The sequence below is a fragment of the Ixodes scapularis genome, unplaced genomic scaffold, assembly GCF_016920785.2.
Source record: "Ixodes scapularis isolate PalLabHiFi unplaced genomic scaffold, ASM1692078v2 PGA_scaffold3__209_contigs__length_174095766, whole genome shotgun sequence".
Classification (NCBI taxonomy): domain Eukaryota; kingdom Metazoa; phylum Arthropoda; class Arachnida; order Ixodida; family Ixodidae; genus Ixodes; species Ixodes scapularis.
The window spans coordinates 134129369-134154335 of NW_024609868.1; the positions used below are offsets into that span (position 1 = coordinate 134129369).

At 43.1% G+C, this 24967-nt stretch overlaps 1 protein-coding gene across 1 annotated transcript in view; it reads left to right on the forward strand.

The window, feature by feature from the left end:
* Window positions 1-18696, forward strand: part of LOC115327804 (acyl-CoA ligase sidI-like) — a 43917-nt gene extending 25221 nt beyond the window's left edge. Inside the window, 3 exon segments of the mRNA XM_042292888.1 lie at window positions 4326-4363; window positions 4366-4467; window positions 18680-18696. Of these exon segments, the coding sequence (XP_042148822.1) occupies window positions 4326-4363; window positions 4366-4467; window positions 18680-18696 (157 nt within the window).
* Window positions 18697-24967: the final 6271 nt, after the last annotated feature.

The following is a 24967-nucleotide window of genomic DNA, read 5'->3' on the forward strand; positions in this document are numbered from 1 at the left end:
CAAGTGCACCTCGAAAGCTGTGTCGTCTGTTTGGTCCTCTTGTGTGTTTCTTTCGTTTTAATTCAATGTAGATTACCAACACGCTCAAGTCTATAATCAAATTTGTTATCATTAGACGGATTATACACTAAGCTTTCTGAGAATACTAAATATGTTAAGACACATCATATAGGCAGCGCGGAAGAGCTGGTAAACTTTGACAAAGATCGTCCATAAACGTCATATTGGCAAATTTTCTGAAATATGTTTCATATAAATAAATGCGTTAAAATTATTTATCAGAGAATACATGTGTTCACAGGTATCTACTAAAAAAATAAGAGGCGCCAATTTTGAATTAGTGCATATTTGCGAGTAAGTTGATTTACTGACAAAACAGTCAAACAAAATCAGACTTTAAGCTTTTATATCTGCCATACAAACAAAATATTACATTTTCTATTTATATTACCTTATAAAGTACTGCAATAGCCAGCTAGAGAAAAACAATCTGCCAAATAAAAGGTAAGGGTATTTTTTTATAAAATCGACCTCCAATTTGCGAATATTTTGATATAGTCCTTGATTTACGACAATACAGCGCTCTTTGTCTTTTACACACAACATTAAGTTTGATATCAATAAAAAGAGTAGACTCTCCGCTTTCTGAAAATACTAAATATAATCACGATATCTTAAGTAGTTCACATGGAAGAGCTGGTCAAACTTTTACAAATATTGTGGAAGGGACCCACTTTGACAATGTTTAAAATAAAAGTGAAGATAAATAATCACAATAAAATATTGACCACAAATAATCGCTAATCTGAGAGTGTCCTTAAAAGTTACATTGCACTACCGAAAACAGGCAAAAATTTAAAAGGAGTGAAACACGACACCTCCGACAGGCGAGAAAAATGTCAGTATGCGCCTCGGCTGCTTAAGTTGTCCAAAACTCGAGAATGAAAAATCACCCGAACTTGCAGTTGCACTCCCTGTCACAGAAGGGTTTTCTCCAAAACATATAATTGTTTCGTCAAAATAATAAATTCGACCCCAAATCCGTGCCTGAGTTGAGATGAAACCACCCATATGTTTATTTATCCTAACAAAAAATGTAAGTAGTACGATTCAGTTAAAGAAGAACCTAAATGAATGCGTTTTGCCATCTCTTACGTGCGCCGTGGTCAATAATTTGTCCCGGTAAGTTTTTTTCTTTTTTTTTTTATAAATTTTTAGTTTTTTTATGGATGTGAGCCTTCTAAGAAACGCCGTGTATGGGCACCCTGCAGATGTAACTCAGTACCTATACGCGCGCCTCTAGCGGCGACATCGCGCGCACTCATCGGGAAGCGACCTCGGCATGCGCAGCTCGAGTGAAGTGAAACACCGGTAGGTGTTGCAGGGTCGACGTGACTGCTTTGACTGCCACATTGGCGGAAGCGCGGGAGGCGCTGGAGCGGCGGCGGAGCTCTCCCTACGCTGACTCAAAAGTGGCCGTGCGCGGCGACGTTCGCCGGGCGATTGATAGCGGCTCCTAGCGGACGCAGGGCGCCTATAACCTACAATGCCCTAAAAGAAAACTTTCTGTTTTTTTTTTTTTTTTTTGGTTTTTGTATCGCAAAAAAAAAATTAACTACGCATAGCAAAACGCTTGTTTTCCGTCCAAATGTAGCGCTAGCGGCCCGAACCACATGCCAAAGATTCATCACCAACCGCAATTTTGTTCAATAGTTATACGTAATATTTGTTTTTCAAATGTGAGCACGGCGGCCGACAGATCTCCCGAATATATGGAGCCCAATCACACTGCAGTTACCAAAAACGGACAGAATTGAACCCCATGGCGCCATTAACATTTTCCGAAAATCATTTATCAATTTTCCTTCGGATAAGGGTTAGTCTTAAAACGTTGGAATCTTCTTCGGACAGATAGCTCTACATCTGAGCGGACAACGATCGTTCGGTTATACGTAGTAGATTTTTACAGTAGAAAATGACTCAATGTTTTTTGGAGGACACGCTGTGTAAACATAGATTAAAATCTGCTCTGCCAATTTTAATTTGGCGTACGCTCACTGAGCGTGAAAAACCATGGAATAAAAACATAATGTGCTCGCTACGCAAGCTCATTGAAAGGAACATTTTGATCGAGTCCCAAACTAACCCTTTTCAGTACAGGCGTGCTAAGTTGCAAAAGGTCGAGACAATGTTTCCGTATAACTCTCTAATCTCTTTAATTAAGGGCACAGGGTAAGGTAAAATTGAAAAAAAATCGATTTTAGTTTTTTTCGCAATTTGAAAAGTTTAGTTCTTTCTGCACATTTTCCATTGTCCCAGTGTTTTTAGAAAGCTATATTTTGGGCTGAAAATCACTTCTTCCGAAAGCAAGTAGCAGGTGACCATGCCTCCTTTTGGGATACACTCCCTGTTTAGCGATGAATTCTCCAACAAAACAAAATCAACACATGACCTAAAAGCTTGTCCAGTAACAGATAATCTAAAAAAAATTATTTCGCAACTATTGCATAGTTTTTTTTCAACCAAGACAATCACGAGACTCTGTGCACGTTTTTTCTAGGTGTGTACCGTGTGTAAATTCAAGCGTTTGTGTTTTCGTAACGACAAAATGGTGCCATTGGATGCTGTTCCTTTATTCAATGGTGGCAGCATTGCAGAAGCCAATGTTTTGAAGTTTTGTGGATGGAACCCTGCGTGGAAAACCATCAAGTGGCTGCGGGAAGTTGACGTCACTCTAATATACTTTACGGACCAAGCGGCATGGCACGTCACAAAAGAGGCCCGGCAAGCAAGGCGATAAGCCTAAAGGCGAAGACATGACTTTAGCAATGCCTTTCAAGCTGGCGGCTATTGAAAAAATGACTCTGAGGCTGTTGGTGCCAATAGAAATTCGTTATTCACCAGTTTTTCTACTTTAAACTCAATTATCTCCAAACAGTGTTTTTTAGTACATAGGTACCATTTTTTCCTTAACGTGACATTATAGAGGGTTGATTTTTTATTCCTACCACATACATGGGTGTTCTAAAATACTGAACTAAAATTAAAAATGTGCGCCTAGCAGTTTTTGAGTTACAAAGTTTTTAATAGATGAAAAGAACTAAAATTTCAGTACTAGAATAAAAAAATATAAAAAAGAAACTTATTTTAGATTGGTTCAAATAATTCTAGTTCAGTGGATAAAACACAATATTTCGAACAAAATGATATATACATGACAGGAATACTCCTAGTAGTCACCGAGAAAAATGTTCCTCAACATGGCCTCAAATGCATGGGGAGTATAGGACTTACCCTGTGCCCTAACCTCCTGATACATATATTACGCTTCATTTCTTAATAACCAGTGTCCCAGAAAAGTTTCTTTTCACTCGTGTATTAATGCCGATATATCTAGGTAAATTTGATTTTTTTTAACTCACTGAATGCTTGTGCTTTTAGAATCTTAGAATATCACATATATTTACGCACATTTCCTTTCTCATTCATAACCTGTTTTTTTTTTTTTTCTTGTGTCGTCCATCAGTTTGCCTGGACTCGCTTTCACAGGCTAATATGTTTCATTTTTTTATATTTGTTCACCGTTGTTCTTTACTTTGTAAGGGGCTTTAGTTGAGCTTGTTGGTGGATAATACTATAATAGGGCCAGCTGAACTTAGGTTCAAAAGTCAACGTTTAAAAAAAGGATCAACTATTAAACCACAGTTGGTAGTCTAGTGGTATGTCTGTCCCCTTTCCTATCTGTATTCTATTTTCCTAAGCTCAGCTGGCCCTCTTAAAGTTTCCTTACAATGATATTTATTTTTTACATTAACTTTTTGCATATCTTTCCATTTCGTGTTTTTTTTTTTTTCTACCCCTATCGCCATCACTTGGTACTGTCTTCCCGCGGGCATAGTCCCTGCACCTGACGCCTCAGATAACTTGGAAGTACTAGCTCCAATAACGAAGACGGAGCTTCAAACAAGCCGTTTTTTGTTTATGCCTGTATATGACGCGTATATTACAAAAATTAGCTTTCGCCGGAGTCAGGCACTTTTATCTCTAGGTTTATCTTGTGAGGCTCATTTCAGTTATTGCAAAATACACGTATCTTTCAGTGTACAAGTCTCTAAGTAGAAGAGTATTTAGAAAATTTCTAGCTCAAAATGTATTGACAATGTATAAATTTAAAAAAAAATTCTCAGGGAGAGGGGGAAGGGCTCGTGAATTATGTTTCTTAATCCTCATATAAAAATACCCGCTGTAATGCCTTCGTAGCTGGGGGTAGTTTTTAGTAAAATTACGGTTGCGCCGTTTAAAGTTTCGTCCGTTTCTGACCACAGGGACGCGGCGAAATTGAGCGAGGACGGTCGAATCACATTTCTGGGACGCATAAAAGAGGTGATTGTACACAATTATGTGAACGTGTCGCCGCTGGAGATCGAGAATCTGCTCAACACGCACCCCGACGTGGAGGAGGCACAGGTATGTTCCTCATAAGCAGGGTGGATGGCGGGATGCTTGCATGCCGACTGGTTTGAATTTCGCGCTGAGACGGAGCTAATCGAAAATAGTAACGTGGAGGAAAGACACTTTTTTTTTTATAAATGCGATTTATTTTGGGAGTTATTATAAAATTAAGTTTACAAAAACATGCAAAACGTTTTAGCTCTATGTCGTATTGGAGGCTTGGAGGGTTCGAGCAATGCGGCTGGCCAAATACGCTGTGGTTTACTTTCATGGCTGCCGCGCCGACAACTTGCACGCCTCGTCGCCATAGTGGTTGTAGCTTCTTGCATCGCTCTAATTTCAGACTCCGACCGCGATCGTGCTGACGTCGTCCACTACTAGGCCGCGTCTCGCAGGCCACGCCGCTAATAAGCGGCGTGGCCTGCGGTCTAGCGCGCTGCTCCATATATTATCCGCTTCTGCTGATTGGTACCAACGAGATAGATTTAACCGAAGCTGAGCTTCGGCTCACGGGTTACTTGTCCTGTTATTGGTTAAAAAAATACGCAAATGGCGTGAATAACGAGTTTAATTATTCAATTTTCTTTTTCTTCGACGAGCGACCGCACCCGTCCCAGTCGCTCGTAACGAATCAGCAAGCCGGCTTTTGTTTGGACGAATCGACACTTGGCATTTGTTCTGTTGAGTGGGTACGGCTGCCGAGTCGTACGACTAGCACATGATCGTACATAGCTTATACATCAGGACGACCTGTGGCCATGCCACACGGCGGGATCAAGCGGGACCAAGGCACCGGGACAGAGCTGTCTGCTACCGCTGACCAATCCCAGCAGACGGTGCTGGCCGGTCCCTTGGTCCTGCTTGGTCCCGCCGTGTAGGCTGTATAGCATAGGGCCCCTGAATTCTTATTAAGTCTACCTTTAGCAAGACCTCCAGCTTCAAGCTTTTGTCTGTATTCCAGCCAAGCGCGGCCGGCTTGCCCGGTAGCAGCGCGGCCAGAAGCACTCAGAGAATCGTTCAATCGAGCGTTCTGATGTGGAAACCGACACAAAAACAGGAGACCACCAAACTGACCAGTGAGAACAGCTTGCACACAGCACACCGTAGGAGCAGCTGAATCAAATTGTACAAATAAGCACCCCACTGGTTCCGCTCCAAAATCCCGAAAGGCGGGCGACTCCCGAAAAGGGCCGATAAGGCTCTCGGAAAGGAGGCGCTGGCCCCCTAAACTGGTTCGCTGGTACTGCGCCGCCACCTTCGTTGAGAGGCAAACGGCTCGATAGATGTTTCCTTCTTTTTTATTTAACTGCAATTTTAAAACCTTTTTTTTTTTTCTTATTTTAACCTTTCTCGCGAAATAAGTGGCATTTTTTGAAAGACTAACCATATTTCACGGAGTTATAGACTTTATTCCGCATGCATAAAATAACTTTTGAAGGTTCTTGATAACGCGGCCGATCATCGTCGTCCATGAAACGCTACCAGCTGCGCGTTGTAAACACATCGGGGCGCCTCTGAACGTTGCGTTGCTTTTTTGTTGTTGTTGTTTTTTTTTCTTTATTGAACTGAAATTGGATGCGCTAATATTCTGTCGCCACTAGCCGCTCCCTAGTAGCCTCACGATCTAATAACATAAAAAGCGCTGAAGATCAAATATTGTTGGGGGACCGCCGGTTCTCACATTTGCGTTTGACTGACCGAGCTCCCTAAAATTACTTGCGGTCGCTTTTTTTTTCTCCGTTTAATGAGGGTATGCATTATGGCTGCTTGATAAATAGCATCTAGTCTATATAACCCCTCGTCGTAAGCGGCCAAGGCCGTCTCTAGTTTTGCGCTGGAACACTTCCAATAATATTTTATTTGCTAATTTGATGGGAATCATTATGTCATCTTGCGCTTGGAATATTTTTTATTAATGTTGTAGGCGATCATATTTCAAAAATAGTGCGTAAATTCCGTTCTTGGGCTACCTGACAGGTGGCGCCAATCTACGAGTGTAGTAAGGAGGGTTCATCGCGTGTTCAGGGTACTTAAACATTCCAGGCCGCGGAAAGTACATGCACGCAAACGCATTCTTTCATGGCGACAATGCTTTTCTGACATGCATAAAAAAGCATCACGGTTCCTGCTTGTTCTCCTTGGGGATGATAATTCTGCAACAACGAATTATGCAACCTTGTGGAGGTGACACTTCGTGAATAACCTGCTGTAAAGAAAACATTTATCGCCATTCAACTTATACAATTTCCCTGTTTAACGTGTGCGTAGGTATGCGAGAGATTCAGTTTTGATGAGCAAGCTTTAATAAACTTTTCGATTACAGCTGCGGAGCAGACTGCATGCCAACAGTAGCACGTCGTTGTATATTGAAGAGCGTGTTGGTTGAATTTAGGAACACCAAAAAGAATGTGGAGAAAAAACATTTACTCAAAAGAAGAGAGTTTGTATTTGGTCTTGTAGCGTTTATACTCAGTGGACTTTGCATCTCTTTCGTTAACAGAGCTAGGAAAAAGCACATTCAGAGCATGGCTGTTGGATGCAGTGTTTTTAGGTTCGCTACCTTATCACCCATCCGAGCATGAACTGGTCTTACGGAGTTGTTGAGGCATTCACGTTGGGGTTCTTCTAGACTCACTTTCACCATGAAAGACCCGTCGCTAGAGGGTTTGCAGTACTTTGAGCTCCGTCTTCATCTTACTGTCCATGGTCTGTGCCTGGAATTTGAACAAAGGACAAGGAAGCCGGTGCTTCCCTTCTCAAGTGCTCACTCTGAATCATTCAAACACAGCTTCGTCAAGTCCATGTTCTCGCCCTTCTTAATAAAGTGATCTCCACACCTATCAGAAAAAGTGTTCCAAGCTCAGCACCAGAGGCTGTCCAATCTTGCTTTCCTTTGAATGCTCTGAGGAATACTTTACAGAGATTCATTCCTGGTCTTAACTGCCGAAGACCCGCCCCCAAAAGTAAGAAGTTGTACCGTTTGGCCGTCATCCCCTATGTACACAACTCAGCCCACCGTTCGAAGGCTACATTGTCACCCAGTAGAACACAAATGTTGTGTTTGCCCGCTGAATAAACTTAAAACAGCTCTTTAAAAAAGTAAACATTGACGAGACGCCGGAGCAATGTCCTGTCAATCACGCAAACAAATTCGTCCCATGCGAAGAGAAGAAAGATTTTTCTATTTCATTTGGTTGCGGAAACCAATATGCGGGGTGATGTTTCTTATTCGAAACAGATATCTAAAAGAGGCGTCTTTACTGCTACGTAAATGCCGTGTTCACTATACTATCTTGAGTGCGGTGGACACTTGAGGGGCGAACAGTCGTCACAGTCTGATAAGCAACTAAATAAACTTCGTGAATTCACGTTTTAATTATTCGTTTTATGGGTCATGTAACAATTATAAGTATAGAGACAGCCGCCCTCGAAGATAAGACCAACTTAGACAATTTAAAAAAAGCAGCTAGTTCGCAGATACCGCTCGACGGTTTCTCACCTTCCTATCTTCCGATTTCTGAACTGAAAGTTACGAAGGCACCGGAAGCGCTGACCATGTGACGCTTGTAGAAGTGACGGTTTCGTGACGCGAAAATTGTCGTGATCTCATATGTTCACTGCAGCTTCCAGGGTATATGGCTCGGGGCATGCAAACTCGCTGGCACAGTCTTTAGCAACTCTCGCGTTGAATGCGTCATTGCCCTCGAAGCATCACTCACATTTGTCGGCACGGCAGGCGTTTCAACATATTGAGGAGGAAATGAAATTGTTGCTCCCCAGGCGGCTAACTTTAAAACTACACGGATGGGGACAATAAATAACAATGACTCAGCGCTCAGCTCACTTAACCGAACGCGGCGTCAGCGTTTGGCTGGAGTTCGTGTTCTCCGGTCACCCAAGGGGGAAGAGGGGCTTTTTTGTTGCCACTCCGGCCTGCATGAAGAATGCAGCATGCACGGTGCATACGCCCAGCTCACAACAAAAGCCGAAGTGGGTCAAGCTTACATTCACTGACGACTGCTTTCGGGAGAGATCCAGCACTAATTATAAACGTCACTTTATTTATAGTTAGTATTGTTACGTAAAGACGTGAACGTGCGCACAAGGCCTTTGGGCATGCCCACAGGTCTAGTGTTGGGTAAACACCGAGGTGTGGGGACAACAAACAGGTCAGAGCGCCGCCTATAGTTCGATCTCCTCGCCAATAGCGTAGCCGCATGAAGCTTCGACGGCAAGTACGCACTAAACACGAGAGGGCTAATGACTGTCCCAGCGAGTTTGCATACCACGAGCCGCACCCTGACAGCCGCGATACAGATTTTGACGATCTATAAGTCACAAAAGCGTCACTTCTACAATCCACTCGGGCGGTCAGCACTTCCGGTACCCTTTGAATCCACAGTTTCGGAATCGTATGATAGAAGGGGAAGAAATTGTCGCCAGACATCTTTGAATCAGTTGCTTTCTTCCTTTTTTTTTCAATAGTGTGAGTTAGTCTAGCCTTCCAAAGCAGTTGTCTTCAAAATTTCCATTGCTACATTGAACATAAAACCAATATTCAATATTTTATTACATAAGTTTAGTTAATTACTCACCTGCCTGGGACGCTTGTTCGGCACTCGAATGTCCGCCGAGCTTAAGAAACAAATAATGTAGACGGCATTCACGTAGCAGTCAAGACGTCTTTTAATGCGTTAGCATTAGAACGCTCGTTTTGACGAGAACCCGGCAGTCTATTTCCTTGGTCAGCACAGGGGAGAGGGAGGAAGAGGAGGAGAGGGGTGATGCGTGCGACGCTGCCATTGCTTCGAAGCGCGGACGTCCACACGCGCCAATCTCTCTCTCTCTCTCTCATCGGTGCTGACAAACTAACAGACACCACCGGATTTTTGTCAAAAGGAACAAAGTGTAATAAATGAGAAAGTTGGGCTAATTGGTTTTGGTTGTACATAATGAAACAAACACAGCGCAAAAGGACATGTGCTCTGTTCTATCCGGTGTGTCTCTTCCCTTTCTGTCCTTTTGCGATGTGCATTTTTCATTATGTACCATCAAAAGGACCTTTCGTTTTTGTGAAACTTATCTGTACAGCTGGCCCGGAGCCAGACAGGAGGAGGCGCCGCACAACACCTCCTAGATGACAAAGCCGAAGTGCTGAATTTGATGGCTTCATGGGAGAAGGCCAACGCTGGACACAGATTGGAAACGAGTGCTGCGTCAGCGCACGTCTTCAAGTCAAGTTTGAGCTGAACGTCGACGCAATCGTCGTGTCCAATCTGTGACCGGCGTTGGCCCTTTCTGATTGCGCCATCTCATTCAGCACTACGGCTTTGTTATCTAGGAGTTGTTGTGCCGCAGCGCGGTGCAATGCGGGTGTGCTCAGCGGCCACTCTGCTGTGGACGGTTGTTCTTCGCTCTGGGTTTCAGTAGTAGTGTTGCGTGGGCTGTGATGTGTGTATGTAGTTTAAACGTTGGACGCGGTTTTTTTTCACGAGTGATATGGATGCGGTTCCTTGCACGAGTATTATGAACGCTGTTTTTTACACAAGTGATGAGGATGACCGTTTCCCAGGGGCGTCGACTTACTCTCACAGGCAGAGTACAAAAAATGGGGCGAAATACATTACAGGAAGCCCCATCGGGAGACACTTGGGGTAATCCGTTAGCATGACCCTTCGTAAACACCACACACGTCCCCCTTTAGGAAACGCAAACACTGATCCTGTAACGACGCCAAAAAGAGGTAGCAAAAATAGAGGAAGCAAACGAGAAAGCCAAAAGAAAAGTCAAAATAGCAAATTTATGGGGTCAGCGTTAGCGTTGCCCATAGGGGGACGTGTGTGAAGTTTTCAAGATTCACGCTAACTCATTCCCTAAGAATTTACCAATTGATCTTCCTGTATTTATTTTTAAATATGTGGGGAATAAAACATCATTTTGTATATTGGGCAAACAAGAAGGAGCTTCAATCACCGACTGCGGCAACATCATTTTGAATTTTAACGGGCTTCAGCTGAGTCGTCTCACCCTTTCGTTGTTCATCCATGTTCGTGCAATGGTTGCTTTCGGTGCTTTGAGCGAATCAGCAATGTAGGAGGGCACCATAGCAGGTTCGGCAGACATATAATAGAATCATTCACTATGAACAAAGCCGACAACAATGCTTCTGCTCCGTCACTAGTTTTAACTCAAGGTAACATTGCGTTCTTTTTTCCGGATTCGACATATCCGTTTGGTCATAATTTTAGCAAGTAATGTATTTTTTTACCGTCAGGCCATTCTTACTTTTAATCTTTTAATATTCTAATTTTTCAATGCATATTCTTTACTAAAGTTGAGGCTTGGGCGAGTTGGTACCATACTACTTCGGAATTAAAAACAGCGCGGAAAGACGAGGACCAGGCAAAGAAGTGACACGGACGTAGCGCTGACTTACAACTGAGTTTATTGAACGCAAAATCGCAATATATATTTGCGGTGTCACGAACAAAAGAACAGAAAAAATTTAGTCCCTGTGATTTATCACCAATAAAAATAAAACAATGATAAAAAACATTAAAAAAGAAAAAAATGATAAAATGCGCCATGACACAGCCGTATAGAGTATGTGCTAAAAAACGAGCAAGTCACGGAACCAGAAAATTCATCTCTTTGCCTGATAGGGCCACAGAAGGACTGCTTACGCATGCTGCACCCAACCTCGCTAACTCGACAGCCTCTAGAATTTCCCAAGTAAGCTGGTCCCTATGACGCTTAACAACCTCACACCGTTGGAAGCCGGGTAGGCAGCCACAGTCGCGGCAATGAATGCCCAGATGTCCAAACACGGTTGTGGAGACACTGTAAGCGTGCTCTCTTATGGCGCGTTCACACTGAAAGCGGATCCGCGTTCGCGAAGCGGATCCGCGCGTTCTCAACCGCAAAGCGGCTAGGATCGAGCGGTTGGAGCGCGTTTTTGCCAACCGCTTCGGGACCGATTTCTCCCAACCGCTTTCACTAACCGGAAAGCGGCAACCAATCGTAACGCGACGCTGACGTGACGTCAGCGACCTTCGAAACAAGATGGCATCTGTCGCTGGTGAGGCGTCAAGACGCTGTAGTCCTAGCGCTGTAGTTTTAGCTTTCGACAAATCAACGGAGAAACTTGATGTTCACGTCCGTCACTTGAATCCGCCGCGGAAAGAATTGACTCGTAATTTTAGCGGGCTTCGCACCGGTGATTTGGTTCGCGTAAGAGTTTGTTTATTATTCCGGGTGCGACAGCCCAAGCTCGCTGCCTTGTTAATCTCTGGCTGTAGAACGTCGGAACCCGCCCCTGATCGACCGAAATGTCAGCTTTTCTACCAATTAGGATAGTCGCGTGAACTATTGAAAGCTTTTGCCACCGTGCATGACCACCACGAAGACCAATAAAGACGTCGTGAGCTTGATTGCGTAGCCAACGCCTTACCGCGGAGGGGGCAGGGTACCTGCGCTAGCTCGACCTGTAACGTTTACTACTAATAAAATAAATAAAGGGAAGCTACTCAAGGAATAAAGTGTACGTACCAGACAATGCAGAGGTAATCCATACGGCGTTTATTTGAGCTTAATCCCAAACAGTAGACTCGACCGACGAGCGAGTGACGAGAGGAAAGTCCGCCACCAACGAAGCAACGACCGGCTAGCATCGAACACATTCCCCCGCACCACGGTCCATCCCACCGCTCACAACTTCGAAAATGATAAGAGCGAACAACGAAGGGGGAAAAACTGGCCCTCTATCCCGAAAACAAGGTCAGCTATTCATGCGGGAAGGGTCCACTTCGAAGAAAAGGTCGGGGGCATCCTGTTCTGAGTCAGCAAGGCGCGCTGGGCTTTGCTTGTGGGCGAAGTCGAGGGAATCACAGGCGAGTTTGGAGGGTCCATGCTTCTTTTTTCCCTGCCTGAACTCGTGATGCGCGCGAACATCCCGGAAAAAAATATTCCGAGTGCCAAAATAGCAAAACTTTGGCTTTGGATCTTGAATTGAAGTGGATTTTGGATTGTAAAACAGGGTTGCCAAACGCAAGTCTCAAAAGATCACGCGTGATCGCCGAGAAACCGCCAACCGCCTCTCGGTATGTCTGAACGGGGTCGATCGCGAACCGCATCCGCGACCGCTTCGCGAACGCGGATCCGCTTCCAGTGTGAATGCGCCATTAAGCTGTCGTTGAGACAGCGGACCGTCTGGCCAACGTAGCGCCTGCCACACGTCAGAGGGAGAGAATAAACAACCCCCTCCGAACACGGGACGAAGCGATCTCGATGCCTCGTACTGCAAGCCGTGGTTTTTTTTTTTTTCTTTTTTTTTTATAATGTTTTTTTATCATTGTTTTATTTTTATTGGTGATACATCACATGAGCTGAACTTTTTCTGTTCTTTTGTTCGTGACACCGCAAATATATATTGCGATTTTGCGTTCAATAAACTCAGTTGTAAGTCAGCGCTACGTCCGCGTCACTTCTTTGTCTGCTCCTCGTCTTTCCGCGCTGTTTTTAATTCCGAAGCACATTCTTTATCATTTTCTTGCCCCCTTTCCATGTCTCTTTTTCTTTTTTTTACTGTGGACAGTGGTTCCGAAAAAGATCCCCGAAAAAATATCACTTCATGAAGGCGAAACCCTTATATGTCTCATCGTTCAGTCGACCTTCACAGTCCTTGAGCGAAAACACGTCGGCGACACGAACGGTACCAAACCTCGTTGGTAACATAAAAGGTACCAAAACGAAAGAAACCAAAGAAACGACGCCAACAGTGCGTCTTCAGCGAGCGTGTTGTCTTCGGAGGTTCGCTATCACCGGGACCACGGCCGACACCACAATCCGAGTGAGCCAATGAAACGGAGCCAAAAGTCTGTCGTCAGAGAGCGCGCAGTCTTTGGATGTTTGCTTTCACGTTCACATCGGCGCTTGGGCTTTCGCCTTCAAGTCGCCTTAGGGATAACAAAAAGGGAGCCCGTGACTTTTTTGCTGGTACTTTTTGAAAACAAAGGATGAGCAAGGGTGAGCAAGTTGTATTTTCATTTCACAGTGGCGATATTCTTCTGATATCGTCGGTACTTTTATTGCGTTCCCCCTGCCCTTACGCAAAATCGTGTTATACACAGATGGTATCGGGTTCACAGACTTGGTAGCTTCGAGATTACCAAGAAATCCTTAGTGATCAGTCAGTCTGACTACTTGTCGTCTAGCAATGAACTTATTACAATACGGCACTCCATAGATTATCGACCGTTATTCCTTGTTAAACTGAGAGTCATTTTTTCTCGGGGGTGTTCTATGTTCTTGAAATTAAATAAATTCCACCTTTCGTCTTTAACCGGCTTACTAAGCCAGCACAATTGCCATTTTATATGAAGATGCCTGACAGGAGAATAGGATAGCCTTGCTTACATCATAGTTAGACAAGGCGGTTCATCCTTGTCAGAAAAATTTGCACATTTTGAATCTATCTTGTGTTTGTTCTCGCTTTTAAACGCAACTCAGAGAAGTTTGTATGAGACCGAGGTGACGGTTGCTCTTCTTCCTAAGAAATCGACTGTGGAGGGCAAGGAGCCTTAAGAACGCTTGAATATGAGATATATCTGGTTGCGGTGTAGCAAGGATCGCCTGGCCTGTCTTCAATGTCATTTGAACGCCAGAGTCTTTGAGGAGATATTTTACACCATTTACCTGACTTACCCTCAGCTGCAAATTTTCTTGTCTGCGTCGCAATCCTGGCTTGTCTGCTTTTGTTCAAAGTCACTGGATCCTGGGGAGGATAGCGCCAAGGTCCCTGTAATGTTGCCTTTTTGTTCCATGTAAGAAGCAGTTTCTCCTTTACTCTTAGTCTTGGAGAGCCGATACAAAAAATCACGGTGGCATGTTTCATCGGGAAAAGTTCCCGCAACTGCAACGCCACCGCAGTTGTGCGACGTAAGAGAGGTGAGTTGGTCTGCAGAAGGCAGGAAAGGCAATGGCACTACTTTCCTAAGACAGCAGGTACCAGATAATGCATACGTACTGCGTTTTCAATGGCGTATTCGCAGCTACAAGGATGTCATCTCAAGAGACGTTTATACCGGAAACATCAGCCAGAGTGGCTTACATCACGCATTGGACAATTTATGGAGCAGCGTATATTTTAAACGATGGGCAACTTAGATAGTATATCACTTTCATCGTTTCGTATAGTCACACATTGACAGATGTATCCTTGGTGCTCCTCGGCTGATATACCTGTTATAACTTCATTGTGAAGAAAACAGCTCGCCCTCGGATATTTGCCATAATATTATTTGTGATGGGCGGTAGGTACGAGGCTCTCCCTGAAGCTGCATTTACCATAGAGCGACAATCTTAGCAAGGGCGACATTTTTTTCCCTACTTTTTTGGTTTAGCGCAATTTGTGTGCAGAGAAGGTGGGATGATACCTTGAGTTTTCATGCAATCACGTTTCGTCGAAACAGCAGCACGTAGCGTCAGCGGAACAGAGTGTAGATTACATTGGTTGGGATCTCCTACCTCTGTAAAGGCCAATTCAACCGGCTGTCGGTTGTAGCTAGAATGATCGTGGTCCCACTCTTGTTGGTGATTTTCCGGCTCCTCTTTCGTCTCCAGAGCCACTACTGTTAAAATTACTCAAATTTATTTTTATGCCCCGTAGGCGAATTTCTACCACCTGACGCCAATCTCTGCCAAGAAGGTTGAATTAACATCTTCTAGTGGGTTAGTTGGCTATAAATCTTGGTGAAAGTAGCGCAAAAACAAAGGAGGAAGAGAGTAGAAACAGGATAGTGCACTCTATCTTGCCTTTACGTTTTTCCTCCCTTGTCTCTTTGCTAATTTTATGAAAAGGAGGATGAATCCTGCTCCTTTCATAACGAGTAGTAGTACAAAACCTTTGGTCGTTGGAGGGGCTGGGGTTTTTCCATTTTCGCGCGCACCACAGTTTGCAATTTGTTTTTTGTAAGCAGGCTGTGGTACGTAATGCAAGTGCTGCATTGTTCTAGAGTGAACGAGCAGAAACTTGACCGTGTTTTTGCAGTTTTTATTTGAGGCTCGTCTTGGGAGAAAACGAGCAGAATGAAACTTTTCCGGCGCGTCCGCGAGGGCGGACTCAGCTTGTCGCACCTATTTGTGCGTCAAGTAGTAAACCGTTTCTTTTTTTTCTTCTTTTTTTTTTTAGATGCTAGCGATTTTTTTTTGCGCACTGTCTTTCAAGTAAGGCTGGGTCGGGTTTCACGCGAGTTTGTGATTTCTTCGTCCTACTTGCCTGGGGGTATTCATGGGCACTTTAAAAAATGGGGGATGTCATGCCGTTTTTTGTTAACTTGTTTTTTCACGTACATCTGAGGGAAGTGATGCGTAAAAAATTGTAGAAGGATTCTTGCGACATTGTTTTTCCTGTTCCAATTTACAGAGCCTTGTACTCCGCTGGCCCGGGCCAGGACGTTATAAAATGGGTTAAAAGAATGCTAATGCCATTTAAATTAATTTAAAGAAAAACGTTAAAACGTTTCTCTTTAAACTTCACTCCGGTACTCTACCGGTAAAGACGTGGATGGAGGATAAGAGCCTTTTAGTCCCTTGAGGCTCTCACTGTTTTCTTTTTAAGAAGCCGGAAACTATTGGACATGTCTTCCTGAAATGCTAAGATGGCGTCTTCTTGTAGGACGTCCTCCAGCACACATTGAAAAAAAGAGTTATCGCTCGAGCCCCACGGGATCAGCTATCTTTCTGTGGAGAACGATGATGGCGTCCCGTTTGATCTTATAATGCTACTGTGTCTGCACGGCATTTGGAGGTCACGGATGGCCGTGCGCCATGCTGACAGTGACGCACGAGAAGCACAGAAGTATTTCCGTGAGAGCATTATTTACTTTCTTGAAGTCTCAAGGCTTGTGAAAGTGTTGCTGAGTGGCTCCCGCGAATTGAAGTACTCGTAACGTAACAAATTTTAAACCCCAGGACGCTAGTCATAGCAAGCCGGGCCATTTTCTCTTCGTTTATGTTATAGTGTGCCTTAGCGTGTGTTATTTCGCCCGGAAATAAAGAAAAAAACAGTGCGTAGCTCAGAGGAAAGGTGTCCGTTTCACGTGTCGTGGGTCCCAGGTTCAAATCAAAGTAGGCGCTTTTTTTGTTTTTCTTCGTGAAACATTTGGCGATTTATATTTATTTCTTCTTCAGAGTAATCATTGCCGTCCGAAGCTCCCGACAATCTTTTTTTCCCGAGTGGTTGTGCCGGCTGCCGGCAAAATATCCCCACCCTATTTCATAACAATGCACAAGAAGAGGTTCTTGATACGGAACGCCGTTCCGTCGGATAATCTTCCGAAGGTATCACACGACCGGGGCGTGAGGATTCGGAAGCCGCCGAGAGGTACTGCTATCATTTGATCACTATTTTATTCCAGGCTCTCTTTTACACTGGAACATATTAGGTAGCAGTAGAAGTTCAATTTTGTGATGTTTACGTAATTGCGTGAATCTTTTTGCGAGTTTTATCATTTTGATTGAGCAATACAAATGTGTGTATGACTAAGTACTCGTCGTGCAAAACTCGTTGATATTTCATCGTGAACCGTGATTTTTTGAATAACCGATAAAATAAACTGAAAAAGGCAACTTGTAGCGTTTAATGCCAATATGCAGTCTAATTGGCCACATTCTTCATTATAATGTTCACCAGTGTCTTCTGTATTTTGGCATTTCAAGAAAAACGTAATGCAATGACTATTTTGGTGGATGTTTCGGTGAAAATTTTTCCGGGGCGACGCTGCGCTCGATTACATGATTACATTTCAGCACGTCCTCCCCTTCAACGAGGCGCCTTTTGCTCTCGCCGATGTGGCTGATGATCGTTGGAAGGGACAGGAACACTGAAAAGCAATGCGTGTGTTTCGTGAATACGGTTTCTCCAACCTAGGAAGCGCACAAACATCGCCACACAGCGTCAGTCACGCACGACCATGGAGCGCGCAGCCGGAGCGACGCGGCCGATCGCGAGCGCCTACACATGGGTTGGTTTTTGCTTTCAACAAGAATGCGGCGACATTTAAAGCAAGGTGAGACGAGCAGAGACTGTGCTACCCCTAGGCAGATGCTTTTGGAGCAGATAAATATTATCCACATACCTTTCACGAGCCTCAAGTCCTCGTCCTTCGTGACTGAACGAATACTAGCGGCGGGATTGTTATCCCCGCAGAATAGTTCCGACGGCGGCCGCTAGCCAGCGCCACCGTTCGATCTTCTCCCCAATAAAGAAATATTAGATCGCTTATAGAACCACCCTCTTTGTCAATTCTGGTTATCTCTGTCAAAACCTTTTCCGAGCCGGTCCTAAAGGCTGCGCTAATTAGAATATCTGCATGTTGCTCGTGAATATTACCTAGAGCCGTTCTAGTCCTCTCTATGGTAGGCACGTTAACGTCTCCAGCAATAGTTATTCGTACACGATCGTTTGCGTGGTCTATCAACAAGTCATGTATTTTTTTTTTCAGAACACACAATAGAAGCGCCAGGCTTACGGTGCACGCCAGCTACGTATTAAAAACTTGTCGACTCAAATTCTATCTTGCACCACACCGACTCTGTACGTCATCAAGAGAAGTTTCCTCAATGTTCTTTCTATGTGGTATCGCCACACACCCTCCCCTTGATTCTCGATATTTTCATATCACTGAATATGAGGGTGATACAATCTGTGAACTTTAGATATCGGGATGAAGCCAAGTTTCAGTTTTTATAACCACGTGAGGGTCATAGGAATGCAATCCATGTTCAAGTTCATCAGTTATATAAGCAATGCTTCGAGCGTTTGTGTTGACAAGTCTTAGTTTTTCAGGGGCATTTTTTTATAAACCTGTCATGCTACAACAGTGTTATTATCCTGATATATTTTAAAGATTTGAGTGCGTATACATTCGACCCATTATTTTCTGGCTCATCCTAACTACGTAAATCAATGCTATTTTAAGCTTGTTATACACGACTGAAATTTTATCCTTTGTAATGTTTTCCTTGGCACTAGACCACATGTGCTTTCTTACTTGGCGCGTGTTGCACGAGCAGTCTTCTGATATTGAAATTACACTATCCTTCAGTCTGAAGCACGTTCTCCAAAGTATGGTTTTATTGTTGAAATAATAAATCATTAATATAGCAGGGCGATGTCTTCCTTCATTTCGTCGTCTGATTTGATAAATTCGCTCTATTCTGCTTACAGGCAGCACTAATGAATGAAGAAAAAACCTTTGTTACAACCTTTCCCTCTAAATCCTTATTGGTCTCATTCCTTCCTTCGTTCACGCCAACACTGTGAGATTGTTATGCCTGCCTTTATCTTCGAAGCTCTCAATTCGGTACTCCTACTTTTCCACACGACTTTAGAATTCGGTGACTTTTAGGACACGGGCGTAAACTGTTTCGGTCACGGCATTTGTCTCAGCTTTGCCGTCCTCAATGGTCGTTAGTATGATACGCAGTATGCCTAGTGTGGCATTGTCAGGATTCTGATTGCTCTTGATCTCGTTCATGTTGTCAGTGAGGGCGTTCTGCACATCCTTAAGCATTTTACACATCTTGGCATTAGTTGGACCAGGGTATGTTTCAACAACCCCACTCCAAATCAGAAACAACCGCAACACGTGCGAAAAATTCCAAACGAGTTTAAAGAACACTCAAAGGCGTGGTATAAAACAAAATAAGTATATCTTATTCCTTTTACAAGAATAAACGTTGTGCTTACTGACCTGCAGACTAAAGATGAACAGATTAGACAGGCGCATCCTGTCGCATGTGCCAAGCCCGAAGAAGTTCGCGTCGGCGTTGCATCCATTTATAACGAGAGCTGGCGATGGTCTTGTCCAATCATGGTCGATGACGACTGGCGGTGCCTTCTGACTTGTTTTCGCTTCCGGTAGAGGGTAGGGCGTGCCGCGTGGTGCTTATGTTGCAGACAGTCAGAGTAGTAACTGCCGAGTAAAGAATAACGACTTAGACACGCGCACCCTGTCGCATGTTATAATACTGTTTTATTGTTATAAACATACTGTTTGGCAACTACGTTAGAAGAGATTTTTTTGTAAACATGTCATAATATATAACGCACAATGTAATTTTCAAAAAGAAAAACATGCAGAACATTCACTCCTCCAAGTAGAAGATAAAATAAATCAGAAGATTGAGGAAAATTTTTCTACGTTAGTTTTACTTCTCAACTTCATAATTCACATCAATCTTGATGCGTTGAAGTCACGTCTACTATGGAAATAAAACGATAATCACAAGAAAAGTACTTTTTTCGAATGGCCTTGTGATTCGCATATAAACTACTTTTCTTTTTTTTTAGTTTTTATTATTTGACTTAGTTTCTTTGGTCATTGTCCTCACCTCTGTGTAATTGTCTCCTTTCAAGTTGTATTCTTCGCTGTGGATGAAGTAAAATAAAAAAAAGGAGCGTGTTCTTTCTGAAAGCTGTCTTCCGCATGACTTTCTAATTAAGATCAACAACGTAGCAATTGCTCAAGTTATTGGTATATTGTTCTGAACCGGCCGGGTTACGCCCATGACTTTGTTCGCAGCCTGAAACAATAGATTTTATCAAGGGGATTTTTTCAAGCCAGCTTTTTATAAAATCTGGTAGTTCCCTTTTACTATCTAAAATAGGAGTATTCGAAAAGGATCTCCACGGTAACGAACACAATCCCTCCTACCGTCGAAGCACAAAATAAACAGTTCCCAATCATCCACCACATTTCATTGGTATGATTTGTGTAACAAACAATAGTACTCCAGCTATTTAAAACATAGCACTGCATTTTCTAAATGGGAACAGAACGAATGACGCATATCATGCGCAGACTTCACACATACATTGAAAGCAAGTCGTTTCAGCGATTTCCAGAGCGTACGCCTCGATAACCGGTGACACAACAAAAATCCGCGGAATTATCAGTGATCCCGAAGACATTTACGATCTCCTATCACCTGCATTGGCGAGTTTCATTAGTTCACCGGCCGAGTTCGGAATTTTAATATTTTACAGCGAAGGTATATAGCTGCGGGTTCATGCATTTTTGGTATCCTTGTGCGGAAACTAAATTGCATGTAAAAGGTTTTCATTGTAAGGAAATGCATTACAGTGGCCCAATTTTTTAATAATAGCAAGCGAGCGTCGATCGCCCGGAATGCCAGCGCTGTGCTCCGGAAAATGCGGCATCACCGGAGAGATTAAGTTCGTGCGCACAAAGCCCTTTCTGGTGGGAGCGTCGTCTGCTAGGCTATTCCGTTGACCGCGCACAGCCCCTGCTCCATAGCAAAGGAGGCCAGGACGCTTTTTATGGGCCATCGAAAAGGCATAAAAATGTGCGCGCGCCCGCTGGTCAATGAAAACTGTGACTACCCGGCTACATAGTCTACGTGACGACAGCAACAACGCAGATGATCATACAAAACACCAAGCGGAAACCCTGATAATTCGTTTCACTTTTTGTTGTTCCGCAGCCAACGCTACGAGTTATCTTGGCCAGTCCATCGCTAAAAGTGTGTCACGTGGCCTTCCCGTTGGGTACAACTGCACGGGGAAGCACGATGTCACGTGGCAGGGTGAAAGCACTGGATTGGTTTTGATGTTTCGTAGCATTGTCTGCGGTATATATTTTAATGCATCGTTGCATTCAGTTTGCTGCGTCACCGTATTTTTCATTTTTGTTGGGGTTGACAAAACCAAACGCAAACATGAGATGAACAAAAAAACAGTAAATTAAACTCGAGATGACGCGCGGTTTATGTCACGCCTGAGCAGTATCACGCAAGCAAGCACTGTTCAGATCTTTGCTTAAATGCCGACGACCAGTTCGCGCTTTCCACTTTTCCCTCGCTTCCTTCTCTCCCTCCTTCTACCCTGTCCACCGTTGCCTGTTTCCTCCTCCCCTATGGTGAGGAGGATGCTCTGCCTTGCAGAATCTCGAGTCTGGTCGTCGGCCTTTAAAGGCGGTTAGCTATGCCAGCAGATAATGAACAGGGGCCATGTGTGGTCCACGAAATAGCCTAGCAGACGACGCTCGCAACAGAAAGAGCTTTCTGGGGACGCGCTTAATCTCTCCCGTGACGCCGCATTTTTCCGCGGCACAGCGCTGGCCATCGCGGCGGTCGACGCTCGCTTGATATCATTAAAAAATTGGGCCACTGTAGGCCCCGTTACCTTGATATGCATTTTGATAAGGGAAGATGTGGAAACATGTGATAAGGGAGATACATCCGAGAACAATGAGACTTCTCCCGCTCGGGTCGAGGGACGTCATTGCTTTAGATACATAAAAGCAACAGCTTTTATATTGGTAAAGAATGATATGTATAAATATAACTTTAGCAAATAATCTCACTCAAGTTTCAATGGAACCCATTAATGTATAGAGCCCATTATAGTAATTACAAAGCAACCATCACTATCGTTCCAAATGATGTATATATACGGTAAATAAACATTTCGTAAAGTGTTGTTGTGAGTCTTTTGGTGAATCATTTGTAGTGCCGCTCTACAGCTTAATTCGCAAACAACCTTCACAGAGTTGAATGGCTCACATTTTTGTTCCAAAAGCAGCCTTTTTAGAGGCGTCCGCGACAAGGTCCTGGACTCACATAAAATCGAGTTCGCATCTGCTATATTTTGAATGTATAAAATCATTAGAGGTACCCCAAAAGTAGATATTCTTTCACTACTTTTTCTACATCAAGATAATAACTAGATTAAAAATTTCTTGGCAAAGTCTAACTTAAATGTTTTTTGCAATTTTCTAATTTTCTCGCAGGTGACAGGAGTACCGGACGAAATGGTCGGAGAGAATATCTGTGCGTGGATCAAATTGAAACAAGATAAAACCTTGGCCCCAGAAGACATCCAAGCCTTTTGTGAGGGAAAGGTGTGTGAGTACTTAAAGGCATAGAGCGACTACAATTTAACGTGAGCAAATTTACAGTTGTAAATTAAATATGAAAACATTAAAAATTTAAAGTCAATATAAAGATGCAAGCGTCACAGTGGCCACCTCTTATACATTTTATATAGCACAGGTTTAGTAGTTATGTTTTTTATATTATCATTTATTGATGTCCCCAACACCAACATGCCTCCCCAGTGGTGCATTAACACACAGACAAAAAATAAACAGTCGCTCACATAGTTATAGTTTGTTTCAGCGATATGTCATTCTGCAAAACATGGAAGCGTTTTACACATCATATAAAAGGTTTCACGTTATCAAAATTATATTAAATAGACCATAAAAAACATTAGGCTCCGATGTTACTAACTGCATGGGTGCAAGATGAATATTATGTAGGCAGATATTTACACATAACAAAAAAGGGGGGATTGTTTATAATTGCTACAAAATGTTGCAAAAAGGGAGTTACTTTTATGTCGATACTGCACTTGCTGTCTGTTTGCATGAGCCCGGCAGACATTATACTCTTCATCATGTTGACTACGGCACTGGCGAATTCCCAAGTACGACCGCGAGGTTTCCAAGAGCACTTTCTATGCGTGAGTGCTCGCGCACAAATGGAATGCTTTGGACCACTCTCCCGAGTGCATGCCCTTACCGACAATAAAGAACATTTCTGATATATATATAATATATGTAAAAACAATCGGCACGATATAGTAACTAATTACCTATGTAATGTGAAACATAACATTTTAACTCTGATCACACCTAAGCTGGGACTACAGCCAATGCTACAAGCACGAGATAGACCGCGGGGCTTTTTTACCTGCATTTTTAGACCAAGTGCTTAGTCTGCGGAAGAAAGCAGCGACCCCAAGCTCTCGCCATTGTGGCATTGGTTGCTGTCTCAACGTCAATGGAGTATAGTAATGGTTTTATTCGCGATGTTCAATTTCGAGCGTTGCAAGATAATACTAAGAGTGGTTAAACCAATGTATACACAACATTCAACACATCCTTCATAGTTTTTGGTATAATATTTGCTAAAAAGTGGTATTGCAAACCTCACTAGTATATTCGTAAATTAATTTTTGCATTTTGGCCACGTGATGTTGACGCTGGGTTCAGAAAGAGCCCCCAAATTACGGGACGCACAGATTTGGTGGGCAAAAAGTGGAGATGTGGTGATCTCGCGGTTTTCGCATGCGGCCTACAGCTGTCCGACGCTTCATGCCCCATGTGATATTTTCACCATGGTACAATGTGTGATCCGGCGGCCATGCTGCAAAGACAAATAACGTGTTTTTGTTTGTTTTTTTTGCTTTTTTTCTGCCGAGTGGCTTAAAGCGAAACAGAGCAGGTGACACAAATAAAATACTATGATGAATTTTGTTCACATTTACGGTGAAGCTACACTTATTCAAACTGGGATAAAATACTTCACCTCCCCATTTTTGTCACTAAGAGTTAATTACTCAGAGCTAATTAATAACCTATATTACACTACACGCTCATTTGGCCCATTGGCAGAAATAAATATGACATCAACGTTTATCTGTGTGATGCATACATTTCGCGGAAGCGATATCGCTCGTGTTTCGTGAACCACCATGAATATGCATATAACAAACATGTGTAAATCAGTGTGTGCAGAATTATTCAAGGCTGTCTGTATCTCTGATAACTGCAAATATTATGTACGGAGTGAGGCATAACAACGTGACAGGCTTAGTTAGATGGGCTATTAGCTTTACTGACTCAATCATTTTAGCGAACGAACGCACATGACCTCATTATAAACAGTCACGCGTTGGACCTTATAGCAGGTATACTTTATTCAAATTACGTTTGAGATAATGTTCCTGGAGCGCGTAGTGCGCTACGACGACAATCATGGTACGCCCTAGAAAGCCATCTCAGAAGTTTCCGTGTTACCGGAACATAAATTTTGAGAATTCTTCAAGACGTCAGCGTCGAGATGTTCAAAGCACGGGCAAGTTTTCTGCCACTTCAAGTTGAGATGCCTAAACTTTGTAGAAGCTTGAATAAATAAATATATTTTAATTGGGCTGTCACGGAAAAATACAAAATATGGACGCAAACAGCGCTAAAGGCCTGCACAAATAGAAGTGGAATGGACGGACGCTAACCAACAACTGGCGTTTAAGTGCACATGAATAAGGAATACGTAAACGTAAAATGTAAGGCTATATAAAAGCAAGAACACTAGGAAGAAGACGAAAGATATGAGAATCTGCAACAAATATTAATGTAAATAAATATAAGGTAAAATAAATGGTGCTAAATGTTATGTTTAAGAAAGGAACGAAAAGGAAATGTTTGAAAATTAAACTGGCGGACAGGTAGAATAGAAATTAAGAATTACAATTAAAATAAATAAGAAGAAGGTTGGTGGCTACTTAGGCTACGCAGCGGAGGTTCAGATTTTTTTTTTTTTTTTGGATTACATATCAGTCAAAAAATGAAGGATTTATTTTCTTGTCAAATGTGCGCTCAATTGCACCTAAACTTCTAATTACAGCTCCACCGTTTCAAGATTCCGA